The 26974-nt window shown below is 46.9% G+C and overlaps 2 protein-coding genes and 1 long non-coding RNA gene across 4 annotated transcripts in view; 1 reads left to right on the forward strand and 2 right to left on the reverse strand.

Annotated features, from left to right (window-relative positions):
• RPS6KA4 (ribosomal protein S6 kinase A4) overlaps positions 1-17441 on the reverse strand; it is a 38717-nt gene extending 21276 nt beyond the window's left edge. Inside the window, exons 1-6 of one of the 2 annotated variants that reach the window (XM_083591102.1) lie at positions 16961-17441; positions 11766-11837; positions 9848-10066; positions 8059-8174; positions 2454-2561; positions 432-512 (exon numbers count right to left, since the gene is read on the reverse strand). In XM_083591102.1, the coding sequence (XP_083447228.1) occupies positions 432-512; positions 2454-2561; positions 8059-8174; positions 9848-10066; positions 11766-11837; positions 16961-17012 (648 nt within the window). In that variant the 5' untranslated portion in view covers positions 17013-17441. Of the gene's footprint in view, positions 1-431; positions 513-2453; positions 2562-8058; positions 8175-9847; positions 10067-11765; positions 11838-16524; positions 16858-16960 lie in introns of those variants that run through there. The other variant, XM_083591103.1, reaches the window with a different exon arrangement.
• On the forward strand, positions 14316-21117 carry LOC310752041. The gene is made up of 2 exons (XR_014542816.1): positions 14316-14436; positions 20744-21117. It is a non-coding gene; the product is annotated as an uncharacterized lncRNA (long non-coding RNA).
• A 142-nt stretch (positions 21118-21259) lies between these two features.
• The window catches only part of CCDC88B (coiled-coil domain containing 88B), a 32643-nt gene continuing 26928 nt past the window's right edge, over positions 21260-26974 (reverse strand). The window contains exons 22-26 of the mRNA XM_083590957.1: positions 26104-26249; positions 25411-25506; positions 24023-24168; positions 22494-22751; positions 21260-21741 (exon numbers count right to left, since the gene is read on the reverse strand). Of these exons, the coding sequence (XP_083447083.1) occupies positions 21695-21741; positions 22494-22751; positions 24023-24168; positions 25411-25506; positions 26104-26249 (693 nt within the window). The 3' untranslated portion in view covers positions 21260-21694. The remainder of the gene's footprint in view (positions 21742-22493; positions 22752-24022; positions 24169-25410; positions 25507-26103; positions 26250-26974) is intronic.

The raw sequence follows: 26974 nt of genomic DNA on the forward strand, positions 1-26974 counted from the left end.
GCTTAATTACTATATGGTACAACTTCCACAGCAATTTCTGTCTGACATCCTGTTTACAAATGAAGCTCTGGTCAGTTGGTTCTATGTACCAGAGGTTGCCCACACATATTTTCATGCAAAGTCTTTTGTATTCATTTCCGGATTTCCTTGCCCAGAACCCAACTAGGTTCTATCCTGGCTCCATCCTAACCTATCAGATTTGCCTTGCCCAATCCATAATTCAGTGGGTTCCACACTGGCTCTGCCCTTGACCTCTTGGATTCCACCCTATCTCTGTTCCTAATCAGCCTGTGGATTAGTGAGGTGGGTGTAACCGTATTTTTTTAGATATGAAATTAGCCGCTTTCCTTTTCTTTGCCTGCCGGATTTGCACTGTCAGAATGATTGCCCCAGTTTCCAACCCCCTCCCCCATCTACGCCACACAACTCACCTTGCCGTGTCCACTTTTGCTTCGGACAATCTCTGGGGCCATGTATTCAATGGTGCCACAAAAGGAGAAGGTCCGTTCTTTCTGTAGTGGTGGTGAGTGAACGACAAGAGAGAGAGAGAGAGAAAGGTACAGAGAGTCAGAGGGAAGGGGAACACTGAGCATATCCAACTCCAAATCAGAATGGGGGCCTACCCTTCTTGAGTCTCCCAATTTTTAAAGCTAGGTGCTGCTGCTGTGCTTTTAGCACTTTTATGAGCTGGTGACAAGGCTGATCTCTCCACCGTGAAAGCTTCACCTGCCAATGTTGGAAATAGCACGCAGCTGTTAAAGCCGTAAGAGTAGGGCTGTTTTCTGATTTCCTGGTCAGTTGGCAATGTGATCCATCTCAGAGGACTGAGTTTATATGAACATGAGATTATGCGGCACCAAAGAAAATAGGGATGCGCTTGCATCAACTCTCAAGGATCACTTTATGAGCCCATCTTTTCACCTACATACACCCCCCAAAATACACTGTTGAAGGCTCTTCATTCCTAGGCTGTATGCTGTCTTTAGCTGTGCACACACCATACATTTAAAGGATATTTAAAGCACATGGCTTCCTCCAAAGAATCATGGGAACTGTAGTTTTCAAGGGAGATTGTAGTTCTGTGCAGGACAAATTACAGTCCCCAGGATTATTTGGGGGAAAGGCAGGTGCTTTAAACGTATGGTTTGTACGCAGCCTTCATTTACTCTGCAATAGCACTGACCCAAAAGCCAAGAGGCAGATGCTTCTTTTTTTCCGATAAAGATTCAAAAACACAACTGTCCTCTGCAATGGTATCAACAGTTCCAAATATAGCTTGGCAGCTGCAGTGTGTGAAATGGGCAGGCTGTGCACACCATGGTGCCTTAGGCTCCATGCACGTGTGCCGACCTACATGTGAGCCAGAGACAAAAGGAATCCATCTCCTTTCCCATCAACCCACCCTCTGCACACACACACACACACACACACACACACACAAAACACACACTCAGAGGTTTGATTTCTGAGATGCTGGGGAGGGAGCTGGACGCTGAGGAATGACAACATGAGCAGATCATTGCTCACACAATTCTAACAACACACCAGGAATAGGGGCAAGAAAGCAAGGCTGTCCGCAGTAAGTCCAGGAGGTGTACACACCATACACTGAAAACACATGATCCCCACCCCCCTGAATTCTGGGAACTGTAGTTTCATAAAGTGCTAGGAATTGCAGCTCTCTGTGTGGGTAAACTACAGTTCCCATGAGTCTTTGGGGAAAGCCATGCTTTCTTGCTTTCTTTCTTTAATAAATAGACCGTATCTACTGCTTTGATTGCAAGAAAACCTCCAATGTGCTTTAAATGTATGGTGAATATGCAGCTGTATGGTTCTAACCTCACACTGTAGGTTCAGAGAAATGTGAGTGTATGTGTGTGTGTGTTTGGGTATGAGTGGATGCTCACGCAGGTTAAATAATTTGAGCATATTCTGCTATGTAAATTTACTTTTTATTAAAATGTTTTTGTTTAGTCCCCACCTTTTGCCTTGACTTGGGAACCTTCCCCCCAATATATTCCTAAGCTTCCTACTACATCAATGCAAAAAAATAATTCCAGCTTCAGGATGACATGTGTTGATTGCAGCTTGTTCTCCAATGACAGCTGGCTTTAACCCTCTAAACCAGGCATGGCCAAACTTGGCCCTCCAGATGTTTTGGGACTACAATTCCCATAATCCCTGACCACTGGTCCTGTTAGCTAGGGATGATGGGAGTTGTAGTCCCAAAACATCTGGAGGGCCAAGTTTGGCCATGCCTGCTCTAAAGCATCATGGCTGTGCTAGCTGGGCTGAGTTGCAGCCCAAAATATCTGGTTAGCGAAGGCTGCTCTTAACCGTCAGCCCACAATTCCGTGGCTCCCTAGATCTTGACGTATCTCATAGGCCTTAACACTGATAAATCTCTTGGGATGAGGAAAGGAGGATGCATAGCCAGGGGGAACAAGACTCACATCCTCAGTCACAAATTCCTTGCTCAGCCCGAAGTCCGTAAGCACCACATGTCCTTCGCTGTCCAGTAAGATGTTCTCCAGCTTCACATCGCGGTAGATGATGCCGAGCTATGGACAAGAAAGGGTCAGTGTTGAAAAGCTTATTGTGCAAATTCAGAGATCCGGACTAGGCTGCCTCCTGCTTTACAACTTTCCATCTCAATGATCATTGCTAGATATATCACAATGTTGAACACCAGAAATTGCTCAGCCCTAACGCAGAAGCATGCAAGCAGGATCTGAGTGCAACAGCACTCTTTCCCCACTTGTGATTGATTCCCAGCAACTAATATTCAGATGCACACTGCCTCCAACTGTGGAAGTGCAACATAGCAAAACTGAACTCAGAAGTGTTTCACTGAGCAGCAGTGATGAAGCTCCTTACATACACAATATTTGTTGCAAAGGTTTGGCATGATCTGCTTCTTAGCTCTTGATGGAAATGCCACCCTCCATGAGGGGTGGAAGGGATGTTAGGGGAGGGGTGATGCCTCTGGTGGGGGGGACACATCATGCTCTTTCTGGGGCAGTTTGTCCACCTTTGGTCCCCACCCTGCACTCAGCTCTCACCTGTAGCTCCTAGAAGCTGCCAGCATGCAACAGCGGCCACACCCTGGAACAGCTTCGACTGGCCGGCTAAACCAGGTGAGGGTAGCCAATGGGTCTTAAACCCTGAGTGAGTTAGGGACTTCCCTTGCATGTGAAGACAGGCTCTGGAGGATTGAGCAAATGAAAGCAGTACAGTGGTACCTCTAGTTGCAGACATGTTCCGTTCCGGGGTGCTGTTTACACCTCAAAAAGTCCGCAACTAGAGCGGTGCTTCTGCGCAAGCACGGAGAGCAATACAGTGGTACCTTGGGTTACAAATGCTTTAGGTTACAGACTCCGCTAACCAAGAAATAGTACCTCGGGTTAAGAACTTTGCTTCAGGATGAGAACAGAAATTGCGTGGTGGCAGCGCAGCAGCAGCAGCGGGAGGCCCCATTAGCTAAAGTGGTGCTTCAGGTTAAGAACAGTTTCAGGTTAAGAACGGACCTCCAGAACGAATTAAGTTCTTAACCTGAGGTACCACTGTAGAGCGCTTCTGCACATGTGCGGAGCACGCAGAACGCTTCTGTGCACGCGGCGAAACCCAGGTTTGCCACATTCGCAAGCCGAAAAGATGCAACATGAACCTAATGCAACACGAGGTATGACTGTAGTTGGGTCTAACAGTTAAGGACAGAACTTTTTTTATGTATGCTACAACGGCAGCAAGAATACTTATAGCAAAGCACTGGAAGACTCAAGATCTACCCACTCTGGAAGAATGGCAGATGAAGTTGATTGACTGTATGGGACTGGCAGAAATGACCGGCAGAATCCGCGACCAGGGAGAAGAGTCAGCAGAAGAAGATTGGAAGAAATTTAAGGACTATTTACAGAAACACTACAAAATTAATGAACTTTGAAAAGATGTTGGATTGAACTTTTGTGGTCTCTAGCTGTTATGATAAAGATAATAGGGATTAAAATTGTTTAAGTCACTAAATTTAAAAAAGTTGAGTGGAAAATAAGGTGTTATTTTAAAAGGAATGTTAAGAGATTAGGATTTGCTGGATTAACAAATTGAATTAGAAAACAAGAAGGGGAGGTATGAGGAAGTCAAAGAAACATGTTATTGAAAAATTGTTATTGAAATTGATTTGTTTTTAATATTTTTCTTTTTCTTTTTCTTTTTGTGTTTATATAAAATTGGAAAATCTAATAAATATTTATAAAAAAAAAAAAGAAGGCGGTTTTTGCACATGCTGTAGAGGGAAGTGAGGGGCAGATGAGGTTCATCAATCTGGGAAGGTAGCCCATCTAGGAGAAGGAAAACTCTGATTCTAAACCTCCGCTGCCTTGCAGATATCTTTGGGAGAAGAAAAGGCTAAGGAGTAAACCCTACAGGAATCTGGAGTCCCTAAGACAATTGGATGGTGCCTTCCAGCAACTCCTGTAGCCAAGCTGGTGCCAAATATATTTTTCTGCTCTCCTTCGGACCACATCAGTGAGTCCAAGAGGAGGGTCTTGTCGTCCCGGCTGCCCAGCACCTCAGTACACACTGTAGAGGTTTGCACCCTGGACAGGTTAGTTCTGTGCTGCAAACGCAGCAGTTAGACTTCACCCCCGGAGGTGCACTCCATTGTCTCTCAAGACAGACATGCCCACACTCCTCCATGAGTTTGCCTCGGAATATATTTAAATAATAAGTTCAAGGTCTTTGAATTAGAAAGGCCCCAAGTTCTGTTCCATTTACACAGCATTGACGCTACCTGAGTTGAGGCCTCCCACACACATGACAATAATAATGGTATTATCATTGTTGTTATACTGTACTGTATCACATCATTATTTTAAAGAACATCATCAAAGTACATAGCTCTCTGCAGAATAGCTCATGCAGAGCTGACCTTACGATGCACGCAGATCTACTCTAATCCACTCACTTTAATACAACACATCCTCAAACATATAATAAAGCCTATTCAATCAAATTTTTAAAAAAGAATAGACTACGAACAGTTGAAATATATTGCTGAAATATTAGTATTTCTAACAGCCTCATATGCATTTACTAATGTATTGGGTTGTAGCCAACTCAGTTAGTCATGGCCATTATTTTCAGTGGGTCTACTCTGAGGAGAAATGGTACTGGCGACAACCCATTTGATCCAGTGAAACTTCTTGTTGCAACAGTTTACAGGCCAAATAATCTCAAGTTTCATGAGATCAAGCCTTTGAGTGCAGTGTCAGGTCCACTGTACAGAATGTTTGACGGATCTTTGCAGAGTAATACAAACAAAATAAATGCAAATCGCTGTCCCAAGTAATTTACAATCTAAGGTGAGGAGCCTCTTTGTTAAGAGTTGCATGCCCTTGGGACATAATTTGTCAGGGGCCCACATACAGCTAATGGGCGGGGCCAGAGTGAAAAGAGGGTGGGCAATGCTCCTTTTCTCTCTCTCCTTCCTGCCGCACCTTTTTCTTTCTCTCTATGTCAACTCCTGGGTGGCGCTGTGGGTTAAACCACTCAGCCTCTTGGGCTTGCCGATCAGAAGGTTGGCGGTTCGAATCCCCGTGACGGGGTGAGCTCCTGTTGCTCGGTCCCTGCTCCTGCCAACCTAGCAGTTCGAAAGCACATCAAAGTGCAAGTAGATAAATAGGTACCACTCTGGCGGGAAGGTAAACAGCGTTTCTGTGCACTGCTCTGGTTTGCCAGAAGCGGCTTAGTCATGCTGGCCACATGACCCGGAAGCTGTACACCGGCTCCCTTGGCCAATAAAGCGAGATGAGCACCGCAACCCCAGAGTTGGCCACAACTGGACCTAATGGTCAGGGGTCCCTTTACTTTTACCTTTATGTCAACTCCTTTCCTTCATTTCATAGAATCATAGAACTGTAGAGTTGGAAGGGACCCCTGAGGGTCATCTAGTCCAACCCTCTGCAATGCAGGACTCTCAACTAGAACATACATGGCAGGTGGCCATCCAAACTCTTGAGGGCCAAATTAAGTTAGGCCCAGGGCTGCAAATTCCCCTGTCCAATCTGTAGTTATGATTAGTAGGTAGGTGGAGAGAGGCAAAGCTATTGATCTAAGAGAGAAAAGGAAAGAAGTGGGGCGGAGGAATAGCTGTGGCCTTGAGTTTCAGCTGGGGGAGAAGAGTAAGAAGTGAAGATGCTCTCTGAAATGAAAAACTGCCTTATATGGTCAGGTTATTTGTCCATTCAGTTCACTGTGATTTACTCTGACTGGTAACAGATCTTCAGGGTCTCAGGTGGGAAGCCTTTAAGACCCTGGTGGCTGCTGCCCATTGGGAAGGAGCCCAGAAGGAGGAGGAACCAGAGCCAATGGCAGGCAGAGCCAACTCATTCCAGTTTTTTGCCTCTCCTCCTCCTCCTTGCTGAGTTCTACTAGGGGCAACAGGAGGAGGAGGAAGGAAGCTGACAGGCAATGCTACCCACGGGGCTGGATATAAGTAAGAAAGCAGGCAGATGAGGACTGGCTGAGGGGCAGAGTGAGGTTGGTGGCTCCACTGCCTTGATGGACCAGCCTTTGTCGCTTTCATATCCACACTAGACATTATTATTATTATTATTATTATCATCATCATCATCATCATCATCATCATCATCATCATTATTTTTGTACCCCACCCATCTGGCTGAGTTTCCCCAGCCACTCTGGGCAGCTTACAGCGAATAAAAAATTGTAAAACGTTAGACATTAAAGATTTCCCGATACAGGGCTGCCTTCAGATGTTTCTTGTAGTTGTTTATTTCCTTGACATCTGATGAGAGGGCGTTCCACAGGGCAGGTGCCACAGCCGAGAAGGCCCTCTACCTGGTTCCTTGTAACATCACTTATTGCAGTGAGGGAACCGCCAGAAGGCCCTCAGAGCTGGACCTCAGTGTCCGGGCTGAATGATATGGGTGGAGATGCTCCTTCAGGTATACTGGGCCGAGGCCGTTTAGGGCTTTAAAGGTTGGCACCAACACTTTGAATTGTGCTTGGAAACGTACTGGGAGCCTATGTCTCCAAACAATGACTAAACCTTACTCCTCGGTAATGACATGGTCTGGTCCTAGCGTAACTCCTCCTACCTACCTACCTACCTACCTGTGATCACTGTGATCGGGTGTTCTATATATAATTATATAATTTAGTACTCAGCTAAGATATACTCACAAATAGCTGTAAACCATTTGCCTATCTTTTGAATCGACATTCGTGTTTATTAAAGCATCTACTTTATCAAACTTACTTTACCGGAATATCTTACAGATCTCAGGAAGTTATGAATCATCACAGCATCTTATAAGCATTATTTGCAAAAAAAACCTACAATTAAGAGTACAAATAATCAAACTGTGCTGTAGTATTCAATAACTAATGAACCATATAATCGTTAAACTGCTAGCCTTCTTGAACAACTTCTTCCTTGCTTTCTTGTTGGTGAACTTATCATTTTGTCAAAAGACATTTGCCTAGCAGGTTTTCTGCTGGGAGCTTAAGGTGGCTAGGCTGCTCTTGCCCTGTGGCAGGTGATCCTTTGCCAATAACCCACAATCTGTGGGATGGATCCGGTTCTGTGATCAGAGCCCACCCATCCTGCAGTATCTGGTGCACAGCCCTGTCCCAGCCCATCTCACACTGGCCAACCAGATGCCTCAGTGGGAAAGTCACAGACAGAAACTGCAGGCAACAGCACACTCCCTATTTGTGGCAGGTATACAAATGCACACTGCCTCTGATAACTGAGCACCAATCACAATGGCTTTTTTGTCTGCATAAGATTACTGCTTCCAGCCTGGTGGAGTCCTTGGGGCCCTTCTGTGACTGCAGTTTGCATGAGGCACAGCTGTTGCCACTAGGAGTATCCCTCCTGAAATGGAGGGAATCTGGATGAGGATGGCAGTGGGGCAAAGCCCTTCATCCCCAATCCAGATGTGTTATTTACTTTTTGAAGAGCATCCATGCATTTATACTAACAGCACAACCCTGCCTGGTTTGGTCACACCTCCCTCCCTTCCCACTTCTCACCTTATGCAAGTGTTCAAGCGCCAAAATGATCTCCCCACTGTAAAACCGCACCTCGTCTTCGGAGAAGTGGTCCCGTTGGTACAAGTGGGTGAACAGCTCCCCACCGCTCACGTAGTCTAGAAGGGAAGAGGGAGGCAAAAAGGTTAATTAATTCCCAGGGTCCAACCTGAAAACAATCCCCTGGCCCCCCACCTTCAAAATATTATGCCCTCCTCCTGATTCATGGCTTTCCGCCCTGTGGAACGCCCTCCCATCAGATGTCAAAGAGATAAACAATTACCGTATTTTTCGCTCTATAACACGCACCCGACCATAACACGCACGTAGTTTTTAGAGGAGGAAAATCCATAGGCGTGCCACCCGTAGGCATTCCCTCCATAACACGCACAGACATTTCCCCTTACTTTTTAGGAGGAAAAAAGTGAGTGTTATGGTGCAAAAAATACGGTACCTGACATTCAGAAGACATCTTAAGGCAGCCCTGTTCAGGGCAGTTTTTAATATGTAATGCTGTACTGTTTTTAACACTTGATTGGGAGCCGCCCAGAGTGGCTGGGGAAACTCAGCCAGATGGGCGGGGTATAAATTATTATTATTATTATTATTATTATTATTATTATTATTATTATTATTATTACTATTATTATTATTATTACTATTACTATTTCAACAGATTCTCAAAGGGGTTCATGACCAAAAATGGTTAGGAATTCCTGTTCAAGATGACTTAGGGCCAGGATACTTTTTCCAAATGAAACTGCAGTGTTATTTATTTATTCCTCACAGGCCTTTCTAGGGGTTTCTACATCATCTGAGATGAGGTATGTTATGATCCGCCTTTGGAACTCACTTGCCAGGGAGATATCTCTCTCATGCAAATCCTCTTTGTTATCTTTTTTTGTTCCAGAGGGAAGCCTTCATTTTAAATTCACCCAGGCTTTGGGGGGTGTTCAGTTTCTGGACTAAAGACTTTCCCTGACTTTTTTTCAAAGTTCTCCCATTGCCATCTCCTTCTGTTTTAACGTATTCCTTATTACTGATGTTATTTTGTCTTTATGAATAAAGAGCGCCCCCCCAGAAATTGATATGATTGTTGTCTTTTAAACAAATTGTCAAATTAATTAGAGAAGTTGTTTACGAAAAGTGATATACAGATGCTTAAATATTTATTTCCCGCCCCCAACCTTTCAGAGACCATATTTATTTTAATTTTACTTCCCCACCCTCCAACCTCTAGTCCTTCTGTGTTTTATGCTGATTGTTATTATTTCATTGCTGGGATTTTAATTGTATTCTTATTTGGGGTTTGTTTTGTTCCTATTGCTATGCTTAATTTTGATGAGTCCCAGTTTGGGAGAAAAGAGGGATATAAATACATTAAATCAGTGGTTCCCAATTGGTGGTCCATGGACCCCAAGGGGTCTACACAACCCACCCAAGGGGTCTTGTGGCACCATTCACATAACAAAAGCTACCATAGAGATATCAAAATTTTCAAAATTTTTGGGTCCACAGCTTGGCTTTTGAAAAACAGTGGGTCTGCAGTACTTAGCTAACTGGGAACCACTGCATTTAGCAGCAGCAGCAGCAGCAGTAATAACAATAATAAATATAAACCACTGTGTGGTCATTCCACCCCACTGAAAACCAGCATACAAAACCACAAAATAAATACTTAAGTAAAACCATAACAAATATTATTTGAAACAGAACCATTGCCTCCCCTCATCTATCCTCCCAGTTCCATGTCCGTCCGTCCCCCCGGTTTGCACCCCCACAATGCTCATACCTAGGATAAGGTGAAGCTTGGAGTCTGTCTGGAAGGCGTAGTGGAGCGTCACAAGGAAGGGCGACTGGCGCACATGTTCCAGAACCATCCGCTCGGTGCGCGTGTGCTCTGTTGTTTTGGCCTTGGTCACAATGGCCGCTTTGCGCAGCACCTTCATAGCATACAGCTTGCCGGCATCGTGACCGCTGAGCTTGCGAACCAGGAACACCTTTCCGTAGGCTGGAGTTGAAATGGCAGATGGGTTAGGATGGCCATCCTCAGAGTCCCACCCCCCTACTCAACCCCTACGCCTGCTATCTTGTGGGCATTAGGAGAAAGGCCTTTTAATCCAATCAGGCCTTTTAAAACACACACACACACACACACACACACACACACACGGCCTTTGTTGTAATAGGCTGCAATCTAAATCTCTGGTCTCTCCTGCTGGCTGGGGTGGGGTGCGAGATGGGGTGGAGGTCTTTCTCCACCCAGCCTAAAACAGTTCTACCAGCCTCCATCAGCTGCATGACACCAGTTTCACTCTTCAGGTGTAGATCGCACTAGCAGTAGCGCATAAAAACCCCTGATGGCATTAGGTCCCAATCCATTTATCTTGGAGGTCTAAGGTTCCCCACTCCTACCCAGTGACTGCCTCTATTTCCCATATTCTTAGTTCCATTGCTTCTTTTAATTGCAGCGTGTGGAAAGCATTTGATTTGTGTCATTTGATGAATGTCTTTAAAGTATTTACACTGTGCCTTTCTGTCAAAAGTATTCAAGGTAGCTAACAAAAACAGCACAATATTATTCAAATAAATAAATAAATAAATAAATAAAATTATAATTATAAGACAGGAACATCAAATAAGGCAGGAGCAAAGCAGTGTCCTTAGAAGGCTTCAAACTTCTTTTTCCTCAAATGCCTGACAGAATTGAACTGTTTAAATTTGCCATTGAATGGAGAGAAATATGAGTTCCAGATGAACATATCGGGGGGAGGGATTCCATAAGCCTGGGTGCCACCACTGAGAAGGCCCTGTCTCTGATGATGGGGACACCCAGCGCAGACCCTGCATAAGAACAAAACAGCTCTGCCAGATCAGATCCAAGACCCATCTACTCCAGCATCCTCTTTCCCATAGTGGCCCATCAGATGCTCCAAAGGAGTCCAAATGCAAGCTGAAGCAACAAATAGCTTTTTTCTGTTGTTGTGTTCCCGGCATTGGGTATTCAGAGGTACAGTGCTCTTGCACATGAGAGCTCTGTTTAGGTATCATGATGAATAGCCATTGTTAGACCTCAGCAAGGAAGCAAGTCCATATGGCGAAAGCATGCGTAACTCAATGATATTGTTTTAGAAAAGGGGTAGGGAATTCTCAGGCTCAGAGGCTGAGTATGGCCTTCCAGAACTATCCCCCAGGTCACACCTCTCACTGACCTCCCCCCAATTCCCCCCAGGTGTTTTTGCATGGCTGGAATGTGTTCTTGAACCCCAAAAATGCCTTCTGCTAGTCAGGATGAAGGGTAAAGAGGGCAGATGAGTGCAGAAACTAGCCTAATGTACAAATGTAATATTTACATCTGTTGACCCACCCACTCCACATATGGCCCTCAGAAGGTTGCCCAGAAAGGAATATGGCTCTTCAGTTAAAAAAAAAGTTTCCCGTCCCTGCCTTGCAGAATATCAGCAAGCAACTCCAAAGAATTTCATTTTTCCACCTTCAGTTTCTGACCACTTTAGAAAACTGAGCCTAAACATATGCCATCTTTCGTTTCAAGCTCTCTGTCAATCATCAAAATATATTTTTGCAACACTGCTTTGTTTTCGACTTCTGCTTTACAACTTTGGTTTTCTTATTGATTGTTATGCATTTGTGTGCAGTATTACCTCTCCCCCAATAAAACAGATTCTATTATTCAGCTGCTTTCGACTCACCTCCAGTGCCCAGGACCTTGAGTAGTTCAAAATTCTCCATGCCAACTTTCTCTTCATGGCCTGTCAAGTTTGCTGTTGAGGGGAAAGCCAAAAACATACACTTTTCAGATGGGAAGAACAAGGTAGAGCTGGGTTTGTGTGGAAGGAGAGGCTGAACATCAGGGAGACCTCCAAGACCCCTTTCCTTACTTTCCAGCTTTCCATTAAAAATGAAAAGGATAAAGAGCAACAGTGCAAACTTAACCTTGTCTACTCAGAAGTAAGTCCTATTCAATTCAGTGGGGTGCACTCCCAAGTAAGTGGGGTTAGGATTACAGCCTAAAACCCCAGTCCAACTAACACTGGTCATGATTTGATTCCCATTGAAACTAATGGAACAAGTTCATTGCCAACCTCCTTGCTTTCAGTGGGATCCACATCATAAACCTATACAGTACATGTTTACTCGAAGGAAAGCCCTGCTGAGTTCAATGGGACTTACTCCCAGGTAAGTGCAGAAATATTGCAAGCTTAGGACTGGATCCAGTGTTGCATTGGTCCTAATCAAAGACCCAGTGAAATTAACTAACATGACTGAGGTCCATTCATTTCAATGGATGGACTTATGTGACACCACCCCTAGTCTTCACAAACTTTACTTGGATTGGGGCCCACATATTTTACTTAATGGAGATAGAAGGGCCAGGCAGGGGAGTTGGCAATGTGAGCCATAATCTTCTCATTTACTCATAAAGAAGTTAAATTTGATTCTGCCTTCTGGCATTCTGGGGCCTATTGCTATTACAAGTATTAATAATAAATATAATATTATTAGATACTATATCTTAACCAGCCTTCAGCATATGGTCCTAGGGCAGGTTACAGCAATGTACCATTACAATACTGAAATAAGCTAAAACAATTTACGTTCAGAAGATTTACAAAGTGTTACAAGAGACTGGTGCTTATTATTTTTGGAACAGTATTGAAGTGATTTAAGAGGAATGAAATAACTTTTAAATTAAACATGCTGGCCCGTTTTTTAATGAAGGTGGTCACTATTTATGTATTTATGTATTTATTTATTTAACAACTTTCTAGAAAAGAAAATTAGAAAAACTGACAGAAAGCATTTACCCTGGGTATATATTGTAGTGTGTTGAAAAAATACCTTGGGCTGTATCCAATGTTAGTCCTGCTTGGAGCAGACACATTGAAATTAATGGACCCGGCTAACTTCAGCCTACTATTTTCAATAGGTCTACTCTTGAGTGGAATTTAGCTGGATACGGCCCTTCGGATCTTGCGAATGATGCATTTTGCTACACCCGTTTTCCCGAGTGTCTACACTTAGGCCCAACCACCAGGACCCACCACAAAATCTCTGGCTATGGGGCACGGGGGCGGGCATTGTGCCAATGGTGCTGAGCCACTTCTGGCCCTCCTTCTCCTCATGGCACACTCCCTTTGCTCTCGCACGGCACCCGTCCCCACCCTCTTCCCTGGGGTTCTCGGGTGCACAGGGGAGGAGGCCCCATTTCCGGCCTATGAGTCACAACTTGGCCAACTCTGAGAGGGGGAAAAACGGGCCCGCACTTGCCCACAGGAACACCTAGCCCAAGAAGGCCTGCCACAAAAACGCAGCCACTACAAAACACCCTCTGTAGGGCTGCCGCCCGGTGGCTTATAGCTTACAGTGGTACCTCGGGTTACATACGCTTCGGGTTACAGACTCCGCTAACCCAGAAATAGTGCTTCAGATTAAGAACTTCGCTTCAGGATTAGAACAGAAATCGTGCTCCGGCGGCGTGGCAGCAGCAGCAGGCCCTATTAGCTAAAGTGGTGCTTCAGGTTAAGAACAGTTTCAGGTTAAGTACGGACCTCCGGAACGAATTAAGTACTTAACCCGAGGTACCACTGTACAGTGTTTTCTAATTTATTGCTAATTGCACATTTATGGCCACATCTTCACTTTAAAACAGGGTGGTGAGGGGAATAGTTCCCAGGAATATTTGGGGGAAAGCCATGACAGTTGCCGTGGAATCCTGGTGCTTTAAATACATGTGGCTGTGACCTATACATGGGTATCAATATTTTCTTAGTCTTATATGTCATGCTTTAAAAAGCTCTGTGTGTGTGTGTGTTTGCCTTTAATTGTTACCCTCCTCATTTTCATCCCCTCGCAAATAGCTAGTTTTGTTTTATTTATTGGCTCAAAGCATTTCACTAAATAAGAGACCCAAGTCTCTTGAGTGTATTTAAAATACAGTTGTCTCCCCATAGGTCTCCTTAAGAACCTGCTTTTAATGCCAGCAGCCTCAGCTCTGTTACCCTTGTGGGAGGTGGGAGGAAGGGTGGGCTATAAACTGAAACAACAACGGTAACATTCACTTTGAGCATGTGCAGAGTACATCTGCCCTCAAGGAGTTTCTAGCAAATACAGTTTGCAAGCAGACAGGTCCCCTGTTTTCCTGTTATATAAAGCTCTCTCTCTCTCTTTTTTTACGAGAAAATATTCAGGAGAAGATCAGGTACTGTAAAAATCGCCTTGCTGGATCAGACCAAAGTCCATCTAATCTGGCATTCTGTCTGCAAGAGAGGCTTCTGGGAAACTCAGCAGCAAGGCATGAAAGTATACTGCCTTCCTCACAAGCAAGGCCTGCTCTCTGTTCTCAGCATCTAGTACTCAAAGGTATAGTACTTCTCAACATGGAAGTTCCACATTTGAGTCAACACCTTTGCCCAACCAGGTGCCCACCAGACTACAGCTGTGCTAGCTGTGGGACTGATGGGAGTTGTAGTCCAAAGAGTCTGGAGAGCATCAAAGTGGCAAAAGCTGCTATAGACAACTCCACTTTAAAACCCACCTGGCTTGCCCTAAACTGGGGTGCATGGAGGAGGAGGGAGGGCAGCAGTTAACTATAGCTTACGCTGCCTGGTGCAGTTACCTGTATATGACTGAGATATTCAAGTGCATTTGAAGGAGAAACGAGAGGGGATGGAGTGCATTTCAGGTCATGCATAAGGAAGTGACATGGCCCGACAGACAGTCAGATTGAGCAACTCCTAACCTTCGCCCAAATTAAGACATTTGCCCCAGCCTGGCATGCAAGGTACAGTTAGGATGCTGCTGCCAGACTCTCACATTCTGCTTCTCATATGCCAAAAGGATTGAGAAACATGTGCCTCTTGTGTGCGGTGTGTGTAAATCAGGCGTGGGGAACCTTTGGCCCATCCAATGTCCATAGAATCATAGAATTGTACTACAACTCCCATCCACCCTAGCAAGCATTGCCAATGGCCAGGAATGGTGGGAGTTGAAGTTCAGCCACATCTGGGGTAAACAGCCAAGGTTCCCCATGATTGATGTAAATAAATGGTTTTTAGTCTGTCAGGGTCTCTGTCTCTCATCTGTACAATGAACAGAAAAAAAGGTTTTACACACAAACACACACACACAAAAATTACTCCAAGAGTGGTATCGGATACCATGTTTTATTTATGCCAAGGCTCAACCTTTCTTTTCTTTTTTTTAATGGTGGGATTATGCAAATCAACAAACGAAAGTACCTCTGACGGAGGTGCTGGGGAACCTGTGTCCCTCCCCCAAGATGCTGTTGGACTGCAACTTCCATCATCCCTGACCACTGACCATGCTGGAGGGGGTTGATAGGAGTTGGGGCCCAACCACATCTGCGGGACTCAGAGCTGTCCCACCCTTGCCTTAAGAGCAAAGACCTATGCCTCATCATCACAGCACCCACCAACACAAAGTTGTATCTGGAAGTGAAAGGTCAAGATGTTTGGATCAGAAATGGTGGCTTCCCTGCAAGTTTGCATGCAATCATTGGTACCAACTACCCTTTATTATTCGCTATTTCCCCACCCCTCTTTAAATGGAGGATGCACGGATGCTGAAGATGGCCAGATCGTTTTAAGAGCCCCTCTCTTGCAGCGAGCCGACTTTTTTTTCAGTGGGGGGAGGAGAAGAAGGAGCAGATCTCTTACTCCAGACAGCCTTCGCCAGTACACTGTTCTCACAAACACACACACACACACCACTTCCCACCACCCACCTGCCAACCGCCTCCAGCCGCCCCTACGGCTCCCTCCCCTTGCCCCCACCTGCCAATCCAGGCGGGGGCGGGCTGGTGATTCAGCAACACCCACCCCCACTCCAGCTGGGTCGGGAGGCGGGGCGTGCATAAATTAGGGGCGGAGCTCCGCCACTTTGAAAGATAACACTCTCCCAGGCCCTCGGGTGGGATAGGAAAGGGTTCTCTTTCTCTTTCTCGACTCCCGACGTCTCTCCGCAACCCCAGGCGGGTCTAAGCGTTGCCCAATCGCGCCCTCTGTCTCTCGGCAAAGGTCTCCGGGCACAGCCGAGCCGGGATATCCGCTCTCTTTGCAAAGCTGGCTGTTTTAGCAAGGGCAGAAAGCAACTGGTGTCTCTCCTCCTCCTCCTCCTCCTCCTGCGCCCAGGTCACGTTTATCCGCCCTCCCCGAAATCTTGTGCATCACCGCCAAGATGACTCTCGCTCTCCTCCCTTCCACCGACCCAGTTTATGCACCGAGATCTGCAGTCACCCCCAATCTCCTTTATCACGGACGAGAAGCGGGACCTGCGTGCCGTTGTCCCCACCGCGGACAAAACCCCTATTCCAGTTTACGCGCTCCAGTTTGATCTCACTCCAAATATGAACGCCGCGCACTCCCGATCGTGTTTACACACCGCGATCGGCGCCCATAAGAAGCCGTGCAACCAGCCGACACCCCCCACCTCCTTGTCTCTCAACGTGCGCCTTCCTCGGATCAGGTCGATACGCCCCCCGATGCGTTCCCTGCGCTCCAGCAGCGCCCTCTCCTCCACGCGCCTCCAACCGGGTCCTGAGCCGAAACCCAAGGTCCCACCCCGCCGCCGCCACTACGGTGCGCCCTGAGGGGTCATCTTGTCATTCCCGGAGGAGGAGGCGCCGCCTGGAGGGTCGGGCGTCCTCCTGACCCCCTTCCGCAGATTCTCATCTGCGGGACCCTCAACAAGCCAACCCCAGCCCCTACCCCGCGCGCCCCGCCGGAGATCCCATCCCGGGGCGCCCGGGCCAGCGGCTCCACGTCTCCAAGGACCGCCCGCGCGCGCGCCAAGGGGGACCCACCCAGCTGCCCCCTCCCTCCACACACACATGCCCGGCTCTCCTCCCCCTCGATCGCCTGGTTACCGTCAGTGAGAGGCAGCTCCACCATCTCCTCCTCGGCTCCGCCGTCCCCCATGGCCAGGCCGGCTTCTCCTTGCTCCCTTCCTTGCCCTCCTCTCGCGCTCTTCTCCTCCTCCTTCCTCCGCTTTGGTTACATGGTGCGGGCCCTGCGCTTCCTGGTGCAGCAAGCAGCCCGCCGCCGCCGCCGCCGCCGCTGCCTCCGCCGCCTCCAGGCCTGACTCAAGCGGCAGGAATGTGACAGCAAGCAAGAGGAGGAGGAAAAAGCCCAGGGAAATCAGGGGACCCGCCCCAGGGAGGGACAGGGGACCCCCTTCCTGCTTAACGCGCCCCCTGCCCGAAGTTCCGTGTCACCCCAGTGCCTGGATTCCCACCACACACGCACACACGCTCGGACTTCCTGCGGGGCCCGTCTCGGCCAATCCCAGGGACACGCTGCTTCTTGGGGAGGCGCGCGGTGTTTTTTCTCGCTGTCCAGCGCCTTGCACCCCTGCAGGAGTGGGATTGCTCCCGGGGATCTTCGCCACCTAAGTTTTACTCTGAGTAGACCCACTGGAATGAATGGGTCCAAATTAGGGGCTGTACCTGCAGCCAATGCTCGTCCTACAGACCCATTAGAGTGATTGTACAGGACTGACTTAGGACCCTTAATTTCAGTGGCTCTACTCGGAGAAAAACTTAGATGCAATATTTAGGCATGTCCATTTGTTTCAATGGGTCACAGGACTCCGATAGATAGATAGATAGATAGATAGATAGATAGAATTTTGTGCAAGTGAATTATTGCTGTGGTGTAGAGGTTAGAGTGGAGGACTAGGACCTGGGAGACCAGGGTTTAAATCCCTGCTCAGCCATGAAGCTTGCTGGATGATCCTGGTGGCCAGTCACTGCCTCTCAGCCTAACCTACCTCACAGCTGTGAGGATGAAATGGGGAGGGAAAGAACCATGTTGGAGGAACGGTAGAATAAAAATGTGATAGTTAAATAAATGGGGAGGTTATACATGGCACATGGAAATGATGGTATGGTGACTCTGCACAGGACCCAGAATATGGGAAGCACAATAAGCCATCCTGCTACATGGAGATTGGCATAACTCTATTTATATATTATTTTGGAATTTATATAATTCTTTATTTATTAAACGTGCATACCGTCCTTCATCCGAAGATCACAGGGGGGTTTACAGCATAAAAGTGGGAACACAAAATACATAATAAAACAAACAAACAAATCAATCAATAAATCGCTCCCAGATTCTGCTGTGGATTCTGCTAAGTGGACTCTGCCAGTTTCCCAAGATCTCCCATGTGGATTGTTGGGATGGGAGATGAGGATCAGCCTGGGCAGGTCAGCTTACTCACAAAAACTTTTTTTTTTGGTCACAATTGAGTAGAATGTTTTTGCTCCATCTTTGATTTTTTGTTATCGTTTACTCCAAGAAGCTTAATGTGGCACACACGGTTCTTCCCCCCCGCCCCCCATGTAAGTAAAACCTCTAAGTGGCTTACAAAAAAACAATAAAATATACAATAAAATTTAAGAACAATACATTTTAAAAAATCAAAATGCAGTTAAAGCCAGCAGTTAAGCTAAAATGACAGGTTAAAACCCATGCCGGTTTTTGTCTGAGTGTAGGCTTGTCTAGACAAAAAAGATTTTAGCAGGCTCGGAAAACATTTTGTACAGTGAAAGCCAAGATGATCTATTTAGCCCAAATGTCAAGTGGCGGAGAGGTCAGGAGGGTAAGTGTCACCGCGTTAAAATATTTCTTCCTTACAAGTGTAAAACAAATACTATGTGGCCCTTTTAATAGTGGCAGTTCTGCAAAATCAAAGTGGTCAATGAGGCATATCTGGGGCAAGGTGTTGCCTGGGGCAAGGTGCACAGAACATTGGCTGGAATGGATGGAGAGGGATGGTGGAACAATCGTTAGGCTAGCTTGATTGTGTCAGCTGTAGCGTTTTGAAACAGGAAGGAAGGGATTGTGCAAGGGAAGAGAAAAATCGGCAACTAGGCCATGAAATAGCCTGTCTTTGGCCTCTTCTGGTAGGAAATCAAAACTATGCTAAGGGGGGGGGAGAGCTAGTGGAGTGTAGGAACTTAAAGCAGATGTTGCAGAAGTGGCTAGTGTACGTGTATTTTGGAAGTGCTGCACACTCAGTTTGCATCCTCACTGGGAACCAGATTTATTTGAAGCTCGCACCTCTCCCAGTTATGCTGTACAGTGGTACCTCAGGTTAAGTACTTAATTTGTTCCAGAAGTCCATTCTTAACCTGAAACGGTTCTTAACCTGAAGCACCATTTTAGCTAATGGGGCCTCCTGCTGCTGCCACGCCGCCGGAGCACAATTTCTATTCTCATCCTGAAGCAAAGTTCTTAACCTGAAGCACTATTTCTGGGTTAGCGGATTCTGTAACCTGAAGTTTATGTAACCTGAAGCATATGTAACCCGAGGTACCACTGTATTGTTTTTAACGCTCAGTTGGGAGCCGTCTAGAGTGGCCGGGAAAACTCAGCCAGATGGGGGGTAACAACAACAACAACAAAACAACAACAACAAAACAACAACAATATTTTGCCTGTGATAGCGGTGGCTGCAGCTTCTTTGGTCTGGTGGGGCCGAAGGCAGGGGAGCCCAACAGTAGGTGGCGCCAGAGCCAGTTACAGGCAGAGACAGAACCATGGGATTTGTAGAATTGGAAGGGACCACAAGGGTCAATGTGGGGCTCAAACCCGTGTCCCTGAAATTAAGTCTCCACATGCTCTACTAACTAAGCTATAGATGGCTCAGTGTCTAGTTTTGCCGCTATCCCTGCTCAGGGATTACAAGGGGCAACATGGAGGTCTAGGGAGAGAAGACAAGAGCCTGTGCCACCCCCTGGACAAGATGTAAGAAGAAAGGGAAGGCGGGGGCTAAGTAAGGGCAGCTCAGGTTGGTGGGGTGCAAGCTTAAAACTGTACCTAGGTAGATAGATCAGGATCTACTACAGTGATGAGGGCATATGGGGCACTGCCCCACCAACATTGTCTGCCATTAGCTATCCCCTCCCTCCCCCCTCCCGGTTGCCTTCTTTCTTGCAGTCAGTCCAGTGGGTGGTCCTGCCTGGCAGCTTCCTCCTCTGTTGTCTCAGTACTGCCCCATGTAGAACTCACCAGAGAGGGGGAGGAGGATGGGGGCAAAACTAGGATTCTTTGGCTCTGCCTGTCATTGGCTCTAGGGGATGCGGGTGGCACTGTGGGTTAAACCACAGAGCCTAGGACTTGCCAATCAGAAGGTCAGCGGTTCAAATCCTCGCAACGGGGTGAGGTCCCGTTGCTCGGTCCCTGCTCCTGCCAACCTAGCAGTTCGAAAGCACATCAAAGTGCAAGTAGATAAATAGGTACCGCTCCGGCGGGAAGGTAAACGGCGTTTCCATGCGCTGCTCTGGTTCGCCAGAAGCGGCTTAGTCATGCTGGCCACATGACCTGGAAGCTGTACGCCGGCTCCCTTGGCCAATAAAGCGAGATGAGCTCTGCAACCCCAGAGTCGGCCACAACTGGACCTAATGGTCAGGGGTCCCTTGACCTTTACCTATCATTGGCTCTGGTGCCCCCTGCTGTTGGCGTTGCCTTCCACACCACCAGACTCGATGAGCACCAGCCCAGACTGATCTCTGGGTTATGTGCCACAGGTCAGGAAGGGCTTCCAGCTCTCAGTTGTTTTAAAAGCACATTTTACCTTTATACAGTAGGCTAGTTTCTATACATACTCTCTCTCACACACCATTTCTATCCTCTCCATGCAGGAAAGCAAGAAGCATTAGCAAATGTTCAAGGTGATTTGCAGCAGCCATCCAGGATTTTCAACTGGATCCCCCCCCCCCGACTGACCTGAAGATGCCAGGGACTGAGACTGGGACCTTCTGCATGCAAAACAGATGCTCTGCCACTGAGCTACGGGCATTCCCTGAAGACATGGAAACATAGGAACAGCTCTTCCTTGTCGAAGTTATATAATGCTACTTTAAATGTGAAGCGTAGAAGGGACATCAGCCAAGGTGTTATGTCACCAAAGGCAAAATAAGTTGGCACCTTTGTGAGCTCCTCTCCCGTTCCCTGGCAGTAAAAATGCACTACTAATAATAAATAACAGTTTGTTGCTCTTTCGTGGCATGCTAAACCAGCCTCCTCACTCTCCCAAATGCTTGGGCCGGCCCTGCTTCTTTTGTAGGAAAATGATTTCATGCACCTCCTGCAATGTCATGGTGCTAAACCAATGTGATGTTCTGTGCTGTTCACATTCCACTCCCAGAAAGACTGGATTGATAAATAACCATAAACTTTATTTTTAAATACATTACTTAACTGCAACAATTCGGGCCCATCACCCTTCATACATATTACATACATCTATGGTTGCAGATGCTCAGACTCAGCCCCTCCCCACACCTGCTGTTCAAACTGGGTCACCTTCTTTAGAGGGTATTACATCACTTGCTTCAAAATGCAGCGATCCAGTAGCCCTGCTGCAGTTGAGGGGAGGGAGAGTGCTCCTGCTCATCTGGCTGAGTGGGGACCTGGATGTCTGCCCCAAAGTCCTGTCCTGACAGCCCCACTGCCCACAGGCATCTGTGCACCCACCGAAATGACACCCTGTGCTTTGCATTCATTTAATACCTCCCCATCGTTCCAATAGGATGTTCACATCAGTTCAGGTTTGGAGAATCTGAGAGGGTGAGCCCTCTTCCTCCACAACATCACGATGGACGCTCGGGGGTTTGTTCCTCCTCACCCAGTGGCGGTCCTGAGAAAACCAAAACAGAAAACACACAATGAATTGCAGAAGCTTTGTGGGGCAATGGGTCTGTCCATCTGGCTGTTAACCAGAAGGTTGGTGGTTTGAGCCCACACAGGGATGGCTGTGAGCAAGATTCCCTTCCAACTCTACAGTTCTAGGATTCTGTGAAAATATTTATTACAGCCTCGTATCCTTTTTTCTTTTCTTGCTTTGATCTCTTCTTTTTCTCCTTTGCTGTTGTTATTATTATTATTGCTTTCTGTGTATTAGAAAATCTATCTATCTTCTTATAATTTTGATCCCCACCCCCTGCTTTAGGGTGCAGAGGCCTAATTTTGGTAAAGAACAAGGATTTATTTGTTATGAGCGTCTCCTAACACATTCTGAAAACAACAGTTGCGAAGGAACCACAAATTTCTTGCCATAGGACCTGCTTTTCATGCTGGAGGTCCTAGGTTCCACCACCAGCACCTCCACTTAATCGGGCCTTTCCAGATAGTCACTATTCCCAAGCGAGAGATTCCATCACCTAACAGCGAATTCAGGTTACGCAACCAAAGCTGATTTGGAGGTCCTGAGCAAAAATAAGGCCCACTTTCCCAAAATGCAGACCTACCCATCCCTCTGCATAGGCTCTCCCATGGGCATAGCCAAGATTTTTTTGGGGGGGGCAAGGTTTTGTATTGATTTAGGGGGCAGGTCCCCCTGCCCCCCCCGGCTATGCCCACGGGCTCTCCCCACCCCATCTCTCATCTCACCTCTCTCCTTGTCGCTCTTGGAAGTCTGGCTCGGAACTTCCCACTCTGCCGCAGCTTCTTCGACGGAACCCCCCAGCATTCCAAGACGGCGCTGGCGGAAGCGCTGGCGAGGGGTGTCCTGCTCTTCTCCTGGGCATTCCACCGCAGGCAGCCGTGAGCTCAGCCTATGGCGGCGGAAGGGCGTCTGTTGGCCATCCAAAACACTGAGGGTGCTGCTTGCTTTGCGGAGAGGGGCTGGTGAGCTGGGGGTGCTGGAAACTTTGAGGGCAGCGGGGTTAAGAGGAGAAAAGAGGCAAGTCAGGAGACAGCAGAGCTGGGCAGGTGGTGCCTGAGACAGAGAAGCCCCAAACCTCTCTGCAAGGCTTGTTGTTAAAAACAATTTGATTACTCACCCACCCTTCACAAGAAATTGAAATACAACACTAAAATGCTTTTTAAAAACAACATTAAACACTTTGCTCCACAAATAAATCCTGCATCAAGAAAATTCTACAGCCTTGTTTACATTATGCCAATCTGTATGTTTTGTTAATCTGCATCATTTATTCTGCATTTCATATGATTTATTTTAAATTTTATTTAAATATTCATAAACTGCACTCCTATATAAAACTTCACAAGGCGGCATACGGACTAAAAGCATAGTATTACAATAAGAAGGGTCAAGAATTATTTATTTATTTAATTGCCATAAAGGAGGAGCACCCAAACTCTTAGCTTCCTGGGCTAGAAACTTGCACCGTCTGTTTAAAATAACTGAAAGCTACAATTTTTGGGAGAGTGAATTCTGATCACAACATAAAATTCCATGCTTGTGCGGTTATGATCCTGGAATAAAAGCATCTCTGTTTGTGGTCCTAATTTCTTTCTTCCATTCATTTATTGCCCTTTGGTGTAAAAACATCGCCAGGAGAGCATACACAATTATAAAAAGGAAACAAAAATACCTTAAAACAGGCGCAGGAAACCTGTGGGCCCTCCAGATGCTGCTGGACTCCAGCTCCCACCAGCCCCAGCCAACATGGCAAATGTCAGGGATGCTGGGAGTTGTAGTCCAACACCATTCTAGAGCAGGATAGGGAGATCTTTTTCAGCCTGAAGGCTGTATTCCCTTCCAGCAACCTGCTTGGAGCGGCAGGGGTCATGCCAGTGGTGTTTGGGGCCAAAAGCAAAAGTGGGGAGAGCAACAGATGTCAATCTTCCTTTATAATACATTAGGCTGCTTTACACACACCCATTCATACACCCTTCTCTGTCCTCCAGCCAGGCAAGCAGTAGGCATTATCAGAGTTGAAGGATACATTCCAGCCAGGCAAAGCTATTCAAGGAGGGTTGTGGCCTGGAGAGAGTTGTTGAGAGCCAGACAGAGAGGCCTGGAGGGCTGTGTTTGGCCCCTGGGACTGAGGTTCCCCATCCCTGGTTCCAGAGAGCCACCACTTCTGCCCCCATGCCTTCCAATATATTAGTGAAAGCCGAGAGTGAAAACCTCTCCACTGCCCCTGCCTCGGCTTTCTCCTCCCTTCCTTCACCTGTCCCATCAGGCCCACGTCCTTCCTGCCCTGTTAGGCTCTCGCTGCTCCCGGCCCCCTCAGCCATGGGGCGCAGCTGCTCATGGGGGGCTTCCCGTCGGTGTTTCACCAGCTTCCGTATTTTCTCAGCAATCCAGTTGCTCTTCCTGTGAGGTAAAAAGCGGGTGAAATAAAAGAGTTGCAAAGAGGAAAGGAAAAGGGAAGCTAAAGGATGGGGTGTTAATGGACAGTTAACAGGAAGGACCTTCTACACTCAGTGCATCCCTGGACTATGGAACTGGCTCTCTCAAGAAGTGGTAAGTGACAGTTACTAGTTTGGATGACTTTAAAATACAGCTACGTCTACTATTCATGATAGCTATATTATCTCTGGCATAATCAGAAGCTGTATCAGAGCTCCACAAGATTATCCTTGGAATAAGAGAGTATAAAGAATGGCCCTGTTTTAATCTGGTACGTGTTGGGAGGGTGAAGAATTAGCCAATCGGAGCATGCTTGTCACAAGCTCTGCTAGTGATATAAGAAAACATTGGGGTTAGCTTTTACAGCCCAACTCCCCATCAAGGGACCCAGTATCATTGTAGGTCAGAGAAGAAAGAGTAGAGGCAAGAACCAATTGAAAAATGCAAGGCTGATCTTTGCTTTCTGTTGAAATAGAGTCCCCCCACCACCCTGCCTTGCAAGGAGGCGAGAATCCAGAACAAAGGTATGTGGCAACTTTTAAAGACGTTAGAAATTACCCAACCCTCAGCCTAAAACCACTCAAAAGCATCATATGAATGTCAGAGAAAGAGGTGGGTCTACAACAGAAATTTGAGTGTGTCATTTGTCTCCTGTCTGTCAAAACACCTGATAATGCTTGCTGATTGCCTTTTCCTAGCTAGCCCAGCCCATTCTTTTGAAATGGTAAATATCTCAGTTCTTGAATCCATTGCCACAGGCCTACCCATTCTAGTGATAAGTTTATCTATTTGAAGGATTTGTAGGATTTTTAAGTGAAAAGAACTATTGGGAAATGTTTTTCCAAGATACTTCCTTCTACTCCATAGAAAATATTTGGGTTCATTAAGAAAGCCAGGATGGCTTCAGGATTGCTCTATGAACTCAAATAAAGTATCTATTTCCCCCCGGTAATATTTCCTAATTTATGAAGGGTGAAGGATTCAATTTATGTGCGTGGGGTGGGGGGTGTCCGCTATGTGTGCACCTTAAAAATTTGTGTAACACTAGGATTTAGAACAGAAGGTTGGGGAACCTGTCAATCCCTCCAGATGCTGCTGGAACTGCCATCATGTCCGACCATTAGCTGTGCTGGAGGGGGCTGATGCATTAAGGGTTCTTATGAAGACCCCAGGGACCACAAGTTGCCAAATTATTCTTGGACTTACTTGCCACGAGGAAGTGCTGGCTCCAGCACCCGGTACTGGTCCATGATCTTCTCCACCAGCTTCTGCTTCTCCCGACGCAGCTCACCCAGTTTGTCTCTAAGGAGGAAACCGAGTGGGATTTAATGCCAAGGTCCCCCAGGCTGCAGGGGGTGCTGGAGGTGTTCAGGACAGTGCAGAAAACTTCAGAGGAGGCCCTTATGGAGTTCTTGTCTTGGATGTGCAGGCATCTACTAGAGCCACACCGCTATCAGCTACCCGATGTCACACACTTGCATCTGGCACTCAATTTAATCAGCACTGAAGGCAACCGACACTTGCAAAGAAACAATCAGGAACGACTTTAAGGGCTGTTCTTTTGCAGCTACAGTTTTAAATGACAAACGTGGAGGGAAATGGTCTTGTGGGCTAAATCAGGACCCCTGGTAGGCCAAATCTGGCCATTGCCTAGTGGCTTCCCATGCCTGCTTGGCAAATTGAATTTATTCATCAACTGATAAGCTACTATTCCTTTAATCAATAACTACCGTAGCTTTAGATCTATTTCCACTTGTTTTAGTGTCACGCATTAATTCGGCCTGTGGGCAAGAGGTTCCCCACAGATTTCATTCATACATCAGTCAATCAGCTACAATTTATTTCTTCTACTTAGCATCTGTCTCTACTTGTTTCACAGGTGGGTTGTCTCCCACTCACAGGTACTGGCGCTGCTCCTCTTGGAAATGCTCCCGGCTCTCCATGCTGTGCTCCAGCAGGCGTCTATTCTCTCTGCTTAGCACCTGAATCTCTTGAAGAAGGTGTCGGTTCTCCTCCTCCTGGTTCCCTTTCAGCTGGGCCAGCAGCTACGGGTTGTGGGAGGTGGGGAGAAAGAGCGTCCCATTAACGGGTGGAATTAACACCCACCTGTTAACAAACACACAATGCACGACACCCCGCATGCTACCAACTCTACAAGCTGACTCAACTTGCTACGCTGGCACAGGGATTCTGCCGAAAAGGGAACCGCTGCATTTAGGGCTCTCCATCTCTCCTGTCATGTGTGAGGATGCTCACCTTTGTCGTGATGTCAGCACACCATACAATTTCCTTGCCTCAGCTAGGGATGATGTGATGCAGGAACGCACCATGCGATGACAATGTGGGGGGTTTCTACACTATTGAGGTGTGAACATGTCCTCTCCATCTCTCTATTAAGGTAAAGGGACCCCTGACCATTAGGTCCAGTTGTGACAGACTCGGGTTGCAGAGCTCATCTTGCTTTATTGGCCGAGGGAGCCGGCGTTTGTCCACAGACAGCTTCCGGGTCATGTGGCCAGCATGACTAAGCCACTTCTGGCAAACCAGAGCAGCGCACGGAAACACTGTTTACCTTCCCGCCGGGAGCAGTACCTATTTATCTACTTGCACTTTGACACATTTTCGAACTGCTAGGTTCGCAGGAGCTGGGACTGAGCAAAGGGAACTCACCCCGTCGTGGGGATTCGAACCACCAACCTTCTGATTGGCAAGTCCTAGGCTCTGTGGTTTAACCCACAGCGCCACCCACATCCCATGTCTTTATTAGCAG

The sequence above is a fragment of the Podarcis filfolensis genome (assembly GCF_964270895.1).
Source record: "Podarcis filfolensis genome assembly, chromosome: 16".
Classification (NCBI taxonomy): domain Eukaryota; kingdom Metazoa; phylum Chordata; class Lepidosauria; order Squamata; family Lacertidae; genus Podarcis; species Podarcis filfolensis.